The sequence below is a fragment of the Solanum pennellii genome, chromosome 12 (assembly GCF_001406875.1).
Source record: "Solanum pennellii chromosome 12, SPENNV200".
In the NCBI taxonomy this organism is placed as follows: domain Eukaryota; kingdom Viridiplantae; phylum Streptophyta; class Magnoliopsida; order Solanales; family Solanaceae; genus Solanum; species Solanum pennellii.
In genome coordinates, this window is record NC_028648.1 from 1,622,967 (window position 1) to 1,635,271 (window position 12,305).

Here is a 12,305-nt window from a genome sequence, read left to right on the forward strand (position 1 = left end):
GATAAGTAGATGGAGATAGAAAGGAATAAAAAGAGTAATTATTAATATTCGATTCACTACGTGCCAATTATTTTTAAATATATAAACATAATATTCTTGAGACATTAAAAAAAACGTGTAAAATCACATAAAGTTTACTAATCTTTCTATCTTATAGCAACAAGAACTTACTAAAACTACAAATAAACATTAATTAGAACAAAGCCTAATTAGACAAATTTAACTAACATATATAATTTACTCTTTTCAAATTTCACCAACAAGAAGAAAAACTATTGTAATCATTTCTTGGAGTACCAAGTGACCTAGCATTAAGGATAAACAAAAATTTAAAACAAATTATCTCTAAATATAGATAATATATATATATATTTTTAGACAAATTAAAAAGGAACGATGCCAAATAAACTGGGACAGATAGATAATATTAGTCATTCTATCATTACCTATTACATCAACAAAAATAACTAAACAAGAAAATAAAAAGATCTAAACAAACTAAGCTAACAAAGAACATCTAAACAAACCCTAATTAAACAAATTTAAGTACATAGATTACTAATTTTTTTTTTCTTCAAATTTTACCAAGAAGGAGAAGTACATGGAGATCCAGAGGAAGAAGTAGAATTGTTACTATTAATAGAGCCACTTCTTAGTGAAATTGAACATGCCTCGATTGGGAGTTTCTTCATCGGAGTTAATAGTACTGAAGAAGGTGTACTAGAACATGTTGATATTCCACAATTTTCTTCTTCTCCCTCCGAAGAACTATCAATGATTAATTCGAGACAGGATGGGGATGTATCTGGCGTTTCAAACGGTGTGTCATGCTCAATTTTTGTGTTATCATAAATTGGATTTGATATGTACATAAATTGTTCCTCAATAGTAGTACTACTAGTGCTACATTGATGTGATTGTACTTCATGGACTAATTTAGGGTATGGCACATTTTGGACTATTTCAATATCATCAAAGTTATGATGATCTTTAGTGGAAATTTTAGGAAAGAGGTAACTTCTTGGAACATGAAGAACCCCTAATTGTGCATAAAAGCTACTATGACTACTTGTAATTGGAACAATTGATTGACACTCTAGTGGTGGTGGTGATTGTGTGGTAGAGGTTATCGCGAAATTTACAGGTGTTTTTGACCGTTGACGCCTAGCAAGTAAGAGGGAACAAAAAAATTCAACAAGAAAAACTAAGAGTAGGCCTAGAATTATTGCAAGGGTCACCACCATTATTAATATTGCTCCCATTATTAACTTGGAAGTACTAGACTTCATGTGTGTGTTTTGTGTTTTTGAGAGTTAGGGAATGTTATAAATACATGGGAATTTGGAAGGATTGAGATAATCTTTTTGGCGGGAAATTATTATTATTATTATTATTATTATTATTATTATTATTATTATTACAATAAGTTGGGATAATAAAGTAAAACTTTATCTCAAACTACATATAATTCGAAACTCCAGTTTGGTTAGAGATTTTAAAGTTTAAAAGTGAGAATCTGGGAAAAATATTTTGAACTGATTAAATTTTATGGCCATACATGTATTTAAAGATGTATTTATAAAATTTAATTTTAAAATCTATGATTAAACGCTAGCTTAGTCTCTTAGAATTTCCACAGATAGTCATGTTATTGCATTACTTTAGAGTGATATTCTATTAAGTTATTTTTGCTTTAATATCGTATAATATTAATTTAAATAGAGAAATATAATAGACTATCAATTTATATAATCGATTCCAAATTATTTTGTTTTCATTTGATACTAGAGTTATGATAGAGAATAATGGAAAAATTAAGTTACTAATAAGCCAAATAACTTTATTAATTAATTCTCATAAAAACAAAACCTTTCTGACAGTTTAAAGTCAAAATAGCCAACTTTATATAAACCATTTATTTTATGTTCCAAGAAGGGGAACCTTGGAATAACATAAAGTTATTTTCACTTTTGGAATCAAATCTATTTTTTTAAAAAAGAAAATTAAAAAAATTAAAATATTTAAAAGTATATATACAAAGAAGTTAAAAGAGATTACAATGTTTAATATATATATGTATAAATAATTTAATCAAATATAATAGTGTAATTATTCGTCGAAAAAGGTTTGAATAAATCCCTTAACTCTTGCTAGCTTCACCCTACGTGTGATCTATAAGTCGCGAATTCGAGTCGTGAAAACGTCACTAACACTTACATTGGAATAAACTATATGTATCACACTTCTTAAAACGCAATTCTTCTCCAAACTTTGTATGAACGTGAAATACTTTATATATCGAACTATTCTATTTTTCTTATTAAAAGAAGTCCTTGCTTTGGTTTTGAACAAGTAGCACCATTGAGTTTCTTTCTGAAGGTGACAAATACTTGTCACTGAGGCCACCTAACAAGCTGTATACAAGTCATTTTCTATTTATTGTCTTTTTTTCTTTTCTTATTTTAAAATTTTCAGTGGTAAAAGACAACTTTCTGTTTGATTTTTAATCTTTTATCCAATAATCCAAAATTTGGAAATTTGTTTTTCTATTGTAGACTCATACCTTGTTGAACTTTCTCCACGAACTACGGAGCTAACGAGTCTATCATAAAATCGTCTCTCATTTTTATGCTTGAATTCATATTTTAGCTTCTAGTAAAAAAAAAAATTTTAACATCAACCATAGACTAAAGAAAGTTTAAATTAACCAATTTAATAATAACTTATGTTTGAAAAATATAATTCTAAGATGTTATTATATTTGCAATAAGAAAAATGATTGTTGAGAGTGGGATTTGAACCCACGCCCTTTCGGACCAGAACCTTAATCTGGCGCCTTAGACCAACTCGGCCATCTCAACATTAACATTAAGACTTATTGAATTAACTATTATAAAGGCAATATGATGTAAGGGGCCATTTGACCACATTTAAAAAGAGAGTTTAAAATTCATTAGTTGTGACATTTTAGGTTATTATTTTTAAGTAGTGGAACATAAGTACTAATAACTTTTGAATTTTTAGAATTGAAAAATAGTGAGATTTAAATTTCATAAATAGAGTATCAAAATAAAGTATCGAAATTTCACACGTGAAATTGAAATTCAACAACAGTCAATATTAACTTTATTGTATATGTAATGGTTATAACTTGTAAGTTTTAACATAAATATCAAATGAGAAGTTTAAATTGAATTTAATCAAAATAAAATATATTAATTTATCAAAAATTTGAATTATAATAGGTTAAACTAAAATAAAATGTAATCGGTCCAAACTTAAGCCGATTGAATCATATTTTTATAAACTAAATTTATGATTTCTAAATGGAGTTGTGGATAGGGCTTTCATATGAATATCAGTGTAGGCCCATGACATTATGCAGACTTCTTTTGTTTCGGCCTTTTAGCCCAAGTCTTCTCTTGTGGTTATTAAAGTCGAAATCAAAATTCTCGTTAAAAGAATTCAAAATACGAAAATTTAATACATATATTAGTATGTGAAGTAGCTATCCAAAAATTAGAAGTGATTGAGTTTGAAATTTTAAATTTACTTGTAATAAGGATATGAAATATAAAAAAAATTAAAAACAATTTAATGCATAAAGTATCTCGCGTTTAATTTTATAGGAGCGGAGCTAGGAATGACCAAAGAATTTTAAATATAAACACTCTCTAAAGGAAGATTGAACTACTTATACATTTGTTAAAATTATTTTTCTGCACATATAATAGATGTTGAATCTCCTTCAATTTATTCACGTATTTTCTACTTTATATTTTAATCATATCACTGATTCCACAACTTAAACATGTAACATAGAGATAACTTTATCGTTTCTTCGTGTCTGGCCTTTATCAAGATCATATATGTGGCTAGCTATTTTTTTGAAGTATGTACACTTGGCAACTCTTGGCATGGCATGCTAAGATGTGGACATCAATATGTAGAATAAAAAGAATCAAATGGAACAAATTATAGAAATACACTTATGAGAAGCACCATTAAATTATTAATACCATAATAGGAAATTTGATTATTGACACATATTATAAACTTGACATAGAATTTGGTAATGGAAAATTATAATTAATAGACAACTTCACCAATATTTTCTCAACATTTAGCAAGTAGCTAGATTTGACAAATCATGAGGAGTTTCAAAGTATTTGTGGATCTTTTATATTTTGATTAAGATGTGTCATTATCCCTCTTGAGTACTTGTGTTGTTAAAATTTACTACTCCTTCCGTGTCTTATTTTTCTTTTAATTAAAATCGATGTACATAAGTTAAACTTATGCCTAAAATAGATAGATTAATTGAAATTATCATATCAGTATTGATGTATGATTAATATTTAAAGTTTATCGATTCGAAATTTTTTAAACTATTAAATTGAAAAGTAATCTAAATGTTAGTTCCTTCCACCCTTGTGTCAATATCATTACATTTATAACTTGATTTTGACAATTCAAATAACCCAAGTGGCACATGCTGTTTAAGCCACAAGGACTATTTATTGGCAACAATTAATCTTCATGTCAAGATCACTACTTTATGCTCCCCATATTTCACACATATATAAATTCAGATGGTAAAAGTAACCAAAATGTTGGGAAAATTACATTATAAATCAAAGTTAGGGATAAATTGTGAAAAGGAAAAAAAAAAATCAAATTTTCTTCGTCATAGTTTTGGGCCAAATTCAAATAATTTCACATATTTCGAAGTCAAACTCTTCATAAATTTTCGATTACGCTCATATAACCATATTGATTATCGTAAGAATTTTAGATAAACTCTGTCCCCTCTTTTTTTTTTTCATTTTCTCACATGTTGAAAAAGCTTCGTCGCTAGTAAATAATGACATATTTAGACTAACTTATACCAACATAAATATATTTGACCTTAATTATTCATACAAGGTTAAGTTTATATTACCTTGCAAAAATTCAAAAGCAAATTTGAACTTCTCCTCTTTTATAAATACAATTAACATCTTACTTTCCTTTAATTAAAGTTAAGTGACTTTTATAAAATACTCGTTTAATCGAAGACTTTCAAACACACAAAAATATATAAAAGATATGTGGACATAGCAAAAAATGGCCAAATTACGGCATGTGGCTGATAACACAACCAATTTATAAACAGTAGAGTTAAGTAAATAAGTGCTTAGAGATGGGGACATTGTAATATGTGGCCAAAATATAATTTCCACAAAGTGAAAGACATGTCTTTTTTATTATAAAAAAAATGGAAAAGAAAATAAATGAAGAGGCATTTGACCATTGATATGTACAATGAATTAAAGTGAATTAAAATAGTGTTGGTGATGCCTACTTTGGCTTTTGTATAAACCCTACTCTCCCCCTAGAGATTCCAATTCCACTATCATATTAACATGCTGCGGTGGAGCGATAACGACTCATTCATACTTAATAAAAGGTTTTGAATTTGAATAATTTTAGATACGAAATCGCTCATAATAAAAAACGTTTTATCCCAACGTAAACTGAGTTAATTAAGAAATAGTAATTAAATAAATTATAAGAAAATAATAAAAAGTTCAAAATTAGGTTAAATTTGAATGAGTTGGGTTATAATTCATTATTTAACTCATATAGACCTAACTCATCCCAACCTAAATATGTTAACGATTCATTATTTTTTCAACTCGTGTTATTTTGAGTTGTCAAAATTTAATTCAACTCGCTTATTTTATATCATTTTTTGGTATAGGAAAAAACAGTGATGGTAAACTTACCTTCTTAGGGAAGTAGTGTTAATGAGTTGTTCATCAAACTTGGACCTTTTTTTAGAAGTTACAAAATACAATAATTAACAAGGTGAGTAGTGAAAAAAATTTAAATGGATGCTACCATTATTATTTCTTGATTAGGACTTGATTTTGGAGTTAATTAAGATGTGATTAGTAATTAATAAGATCATATATTGTATGAGATTCATACATTGAACCAAATCTTAGTTGGATATAAAGTTTGACAATTCACATACTTGTCCACACTTTAAATTAGTTGGGAAATAAATATAGATTGATAAGTTACCTTTGTCCAAAGGTAACTTTCACTTGAAGATTTTCAGGTGCAACTAACTACCATGTATAGAACACTTGACATTAAATGCTTATTATTGTCAAAATATAATATCACCTTATCAAAATTTATGAAATCTAACATTTAAATTTCACCAAAACAAAATATTAAAATGATTTCTTTTTCAAACCCCAGGATAATCCGCATCCATTACAATCTCCGCCACAGCCTCTGCTCTTTGGGTGAGCATTCTGTGGTGAGCACTTTGTGTGCACTGAGTAAACCCTTCACAGTATAATAACTTGTAAACCACACAAGGCAATCCCTATGCGACATGCTTGATTTGTAAGGCATTAAGGGGAGATCGATCTCAAGTCATTCGTATGGATAATCATCTTCTGAATCAACTGAGTTATCGCAAAGGACAAAAAAAATTCTTTTAATATTTTCAAATATTAGAGTTTTAAATTTTACGAGTGAAGCTTCAGAACATTTTCTGAAATTCTATCTTAAAAAATTGAAATTCTAAAACAATAACTAATTTTTAAAGATTATGAAGAAAAAGTAACTAATAAATCTTAATTCTACTAAAATAATATTGTATATGAGCCAAACAATATTCAACATATGGTAGGTAAAGGAGCTTTGATTAATCAAATTACTTTATTTTTTAAATTGAATTTTTTAGTATTTTTTTTCCTAATGATAAAGGTCACCCTTTCTTACTTCACTTGGTTGAGTGGGTCATGAATAATTATTTTAAAAATTGTATAATTATTGTCTTCCTTTCTGGTTTGGGAAACTAATGACCACTCTTTTACTTAAAAAGGCTAATACATAAAAAAAAAAGTGATGTGTACTATTATAAACGCTTCATTAATTAAAAATTAAAAAAATTAAAGTAAACAATTAATTATAAATTTTTTTTCTTGAAAAAAAGACAAGAACTTATGCTAGCTGATGAAATCAATTAAAGGATTGGATTAGATTTTGTCTTTTGCTTTTTATAAGTAAACAAAGTTTTTTTTTATTTATTAAATAATTTGGGTGGAGAAAAGGGAATAAAAGAAGAAAAAAGGTTGTTAATGTTCGTTTTATAAAATAAAAACAAAAATTCTTGACTAAGGTCTCATAAAAAATCGATAAATATGACATAAAATGAATTTAATTATTTAAAAATAAATAAGTTAATACATTATCATAATCCAAATTTAAGAAAAATATATATGAATCGAAAAAAACAACATTTCTCGTAGCAAAATGGATACATCTTATGACTCATTAAGAAAACTTAAATCGCAAGAAAATTAACTAACTATATATCTAACAATATACATAAACAAAACAAAAATTATACATTATTTCTTTTGTCATTCTTATCAACCCTCATATAATATAGTTATATATTATTTGTATAACTTTTTTGAAATTTTTCATTAAAAAACAATTATATGATTGCATGTAATAAGCTCAATCAATCATCTAATAAATAAATAAACAAAACAACTTTGATATAGTATAACCCCATTGAACGATATAAGAGGACAAAAGGAATCGTGATGACATATACGTTATATTTTATTCATTCTTAGTTAGAAGTTTTAGATCGAAGTTTATTAAAAAAAAATTGTTATCAAAAATAGTCAAAAAGACATTATAATTTATGGTGCACAAATACAAATACAAATTTAATAATAGTATATGATATAGAGCCAATAATAGGGGTGTTAAAGAAAATATGGAAATTTAATCGAATCAATCGAACATAATTGTAATTTATATCATTTATTTAATAAAATAATATAGTTTTATTTAGTACATAATAATCTGAACAATTGGAATGATTATTTTAATTTATAATAAAAAAACAAAAGAAATCTCGAATCAATTCGAAAATAACCTTACATATATGTAAATATGATTTATATATTAAAAATATATTAAATTTAATATATAAATATATTTTATAAAAATTTTCGAATACAAATATAACCTATGTCCTCAATACTATGATAAAATATTCCATCAAACGGTACAATTTATCTATACAAGCATTCCTATTAAACCTTTTACAAGATTTTACATTCTTAACATCATGGTAAAGAATCAAAATATTTTTATAAAAATATACTCGTTAAAGAATTATTTTAATAATATATTTTGAGATAATATTTTAAAAGTAAAAAAGCTAAAATTTAATTAAACTGTATCGATACCAAGAGTAGTAGTTAATTTGAGAGTTCTAAAACTAAAATAAACTTAAAAAAAATATTTCAATGGAGTGAAAAATTTATAATTGTACCAATAAGATTGGTATAACATATTAAAAAGTTACATGCCACGTGTCGATTTTCTGTGGCAAGTGCACGAGAAAATAAAAGTATTTTGTTATTATCTGGCCCAAAATTTGTGAAAATTATATTAAAATATAAAAAAAGATATGAAAACGAATCGGTATTTCCAGCACCGAATCTAAGGCACTGTTTGTAGTTGTCTCTTTGAGTTACACCATTATCAAAATTTCCGAAAAATATTGAATATATCCTTAAATTATGTAAATTGTAAATTACTAATAATTTTAAAAATAATAAGTTTCACGTTTTTATAAGAGTTTGAGATCCGTGACTATGTTCATTTGGTAGGGCGATGGTGTATTTAAATTTAGTTAGTCAAGTAAATAAATTTTCTTAAACAGTCAATAGTAGGAAAATGAAATTAGCAATTCTGATAAAGTGTTTTCGATATTTATTTCTAAAACGTTTTGATTTTCTTTTCACTTTTCACTGTGTTGTGAGATTCACCTAAATTATAATATGCATTTCTTGTTTTACAGTTTGTCAATCTAAAAGTTTATCAGTCCTTTATTTTAATCCATCCTCTCGATCATCGATGTCACCAACATGCAACCTTACAGAAATTCGATATCCTCGTTGATGTTTGATACAATTTTATACTGAAGGAGCGTCGAGACTGTAATACCATACTTATTACGACTCAAGTTCATCACACATTCAACACTGATCCTTAAAACGTTTGTACTACGTGAACTTATACTCCGAGTCTTATCTAAATTTAATGTCTTATTCAAAAAAATTCCAGCTAAGCAATTTTTGGAATCATCCAATCCTGACTAGAAACGTGGCATTGATTCGAAGGGACCACGTAAGAACACCAAGTCCAAACGCCACGCGCTATAGCCTGCGAGTGGTAAAAAAATGAAAATATCTAAGAATCAGGGGCATGACGTGGACCAATCAAATTAAAAAGACCATCATTGTGGTCCCCTTCTAGCACAACCATAAAAATATCATCTAAGCCTTCAAATAATCTCCACGTACCATATTGTTATTAATTAATATTAATATTATTTTTTAGAGGCTACTTGGTAGTCGGAATCGATCCATCTTAGAGCCCTACTAATAATTTTTGTTACGAAAATATTTATAGAATACGACTTTGATATATAAATTTGATCAAATTTGATACCTCTAATATAATTATCTTAAAATTATAGTATCGTTTAATTTAAGATATATTTTTTTAATTAATTTCTTAAAATTTAAAATTAATATCCTTATTTTAAAAAATAAAATAGATTATTGACTATGATGCGCGATGATTTAATAGTAATATTAATATACACTCGAACACGAAAAAGAGTTGTCTATATAACCATATCCTTTACATTGACATACTTCTCTACAACGACCACGACTGCCATTGCCATAGCCTTCTGCAACCGTGAATCTCCGCCCAGCTCAGTGGAGCTCCACCGTGTCGACACCGGAACGAGATATATATATATATATATGGGATGGAGGCTAACAATATTATTGCTCCGTTCGTGATGAAAACTTATCAAATGGTGAATGATCCGAAGATTGATGGACTTATAGCCTGGGGAACAGCTAATAACAGTTTCATCGTTGTTGAACCTTTGGATTTTTCTCAACGAATTTTGCCTGTTTACTTTAAGCACAACAATTTCTCCAGCTTTGTTCGTCAGCTCAATACTTATGTGAGTATATTATGTAATTCAGATTCAGATTCAGAATTGAATATGTTTAGAATTGTTAGTTTTTGAATCTGATATGTGTATTGTACTGGATTCAGTTGAAATCAATTAATTTAGGTTGAATTTTTTGGTTTTGATTCGAGTGTCTATGAATCTACAGGGATTCAGAAAAGTGGATCCAGATAAGTGGGAATTTGCAAATGAATGGTTTCTGAGAGGGCAAACGCATTTGTTGAAGAATATAGTGAGGAAAAAGCACAGTAGAAATTCGTGTTCTCAGAAGCAGGATGAGAGTGAAGATGAAGAAATTTTGACTGAAATTTCTAGATTAAAGCAGGAACAAAAAGCATTAGAGCATGAAGTTGAGAATATGACTAGAAGATTAGAAGCTACAGAGAAAAGGCCACAGCAAATGATGGCTTTTTTGTGTAAAGTTGTTGATGATCCTGAGATTTTGCCCAGAATTTTAATGGAGAAAGAGAGATCTAAAAGGCTAAGTTTAACAAATCGTGAGAAGAAACGGAGACTTGTGATTTCGAATTCAACGAGTTGTTCTTCAGTGAAGAGCGAAGATGCAGTAGGGGCAACATCGTCATTTCACTCACCCGACGCAAATTTCGATAAGGATGCGATCTGTCAGTCCTCACCGTCGTCGGGAACTCCGCCGCCGCCGCCGACCGGGCTAGGTAGTCGGCCGATGATAACTTATGAGCCAGGTACGATACAGTCAATTCGATCTCCTGACGCGAATTTCGATAAGGATACGTTCTATCAATCCTCGCCGTCGTCGGAAACTCCGTCCACGGCGTGGATGAATCAACAAAAAGTCATCATCGGTGGCCGGCCGATGATGATGATTAATGAAGCCTACGGAAGTTGTCCTACTATGTCTAGTACATTGTCAACTGGCTCATCGGAGAGCGGCGGTTTCACCGCTCCACCGATGGATAACTTTTACGGCTACGACTATGGCGGCGGCGGAGGTGGTGGAGGTGGTGGTGGAGGAGGAACTCCGGCGACGGAGGAAGCTAGTACACCGCCTTATCCATTTTCATTATTCGGTGGTGGATTTTAGTTTAGTATAAAAAAAATGATTTATAATTATGTGAGCTATATTCGATTATAGCTTTTGTAATTATTTTAATTAATTTTTTTTTTATAATTTTCCCTTTTAATTATGCAAATATTCTACAAATATGTAATTGAAAAAAAAGTGAAACCTCCCAAGTTAACAATTAACTATAGGACTAATAAAAATTAGCTAGGGAATACAGTTTCATTTTTTTTTTGTAGCTTTGCTTAATAATTTTGCTAACTTTAGCATAATTATGTGTGAATTTTTTTTTTTTTTAATTATCCTTGTTGTTATTGTTTCTTTTTCTTTCGAAACATTATGTACGGTTTATTTCTTGATTGACATGTCTTTTTTTTTTTTTGAGTTTTAATTTCGGTGTATGAATGGATGATAACATATTTCGATCAAGAGTAAGAAGACAACGAGAAATATATCAAAAGACATAAAGATTTAACGTGGTTCGATCAATCGACCTACATCCACAAAGGAGATGAGCAATCCATTATAAATATGAGAGTACAAAATACAGAGGGAAACAACCTCAACCAAATTCACTCAGAATACATGGGAGGTTCACACAAGTGATAACGTGTCAAGCTTTTGACCCACAATTTCTCCACCTAACCAAAACTCTCAAAGCCATTAAGACTACATTGTGAATGTTGATTAAGTTAGAAGAAACATGTCTCTATTTATAGTGTTCTAAACATTTTCCTACCAGAAAAAGGATTAGTCAATCCAAAACTTTTTCCTAAAAGGAAAACCTATTTATGGTAAGAAATCAGGGCAAATAAAACCCAACACGAAGAGTATCGGGAGTGGTATGTTCCCAGAGCCTTGAGATCTTTCTTTTGCTATTCTCCATCAGCTCTAGGAGATCTTGTTCTCGCTTTTCTTGATCTTCCAAACTTAAAACTCGCATGCTTTGAGAGAGGAGAGCTGAGGTCCAGAGAGACATGAAGTTGTATCACTGTCAAATGAGCCAGCAAAGCACGATTTAAATTTAATTGAAATTTTAATATGATTTCTGAACATCGAATAAGATAATCTATTTTAGATTATAATTTCTTTTCTTTTTTTTTAAAATTTTATGTCTAAATCATGTGAAAATGAATGGGATGGGAAGGAGAAGTAGACAAAAATGGTCAGGAGGGGGTG

At 28.9% G+C, this 12,305-nt stretch overlaps 2 protein-coding genes and 1 non-coding gene across 4 annotated transcripts; 1 reads left to right on the forward strand and 2 right to left on the reverse strand.

The window, feature by feature from the left end:
* Positions 1-394: 394 nt before the first annotated feature.
* Positions 395-1,292, reverse strand: LOC107006788. Its single transcript, XM_015205305.2, has one exon. The coding sequence runs from the start codon at positions 1,287-1,289 to the stop codon at positions 582-584; it is 708 nt and encodes a 235-aa protein (XP_015060791.2). The 5' UTR covers positions 1,290-1,292; the 3' UTR covers positions 395-581.
* A 1,488-nt stretch (positions 1,293-2,780) lies between these two features.
* TRNAL-AAG lies at positions 2,781-2,861 on the reverse strand. Its single transcript has one exon. It is a non-coding gene; the product is annotated as a tRNA-Leu (tRNA).
* A 6,853-nt stretch (positions 2,862-9,714) lies between these two features.
* On the forward strand, positions 9,715-11,485 carry LOC107005380 (heat stress transcription factor C-1). 2 transcript variants are annotated; one of them, XM_015203965.1, is made up of 2 exons: positions 9,715-10,075; positions 10,233-11,485. In XM_015203965.1, exons 1-2 carry the CDS (start codon positions 9,872-9,874, stop codon positions 11,145-11,147), a joined length of 1,119 nt encoding a protein of 372 aa, XP_015059451.1. In that variant the 5' UTR covers positions 9,715-9,871; the 3' UTR covers positions 11,148-11,485. The 2 variants fall into 2 exon arrangements, with proteins under 2 accessions (XP_015059451.1, XP_027769063.1); XM_027913262.1 differs by having other exon boundaries at positions 9,942-10,075; positions 10,216-11,485.
* The last annotated feature ends 820 nt before the right edge of the window (positions 11,486-12,305 follow it).

Excerpts from the sequence above, each read along its gene's own strand:
- LOC107005380 (XM_015203965.1), top strand. The coding sequence starts at position 9,872 with ATGGAGGCTAACAATATTATTGCTCCGTTCGTGATGAAAACTTATCAA. Across the intron at positions 10,076-10,232 it reads TTCGTCAGCTCAATACTTAT|GGATTCAGAAAAGTGGATCC; the intron begins GTGAGTATATTA and ends ATGAATCTACAG.
- LOC107006788 (XM_015205305.2), bottom strand. The coding sequence starts at position 1,289 with ATGAAGTCTAGTACTTCCAAGTTAATAATGGGAGCAATATTAATAATG.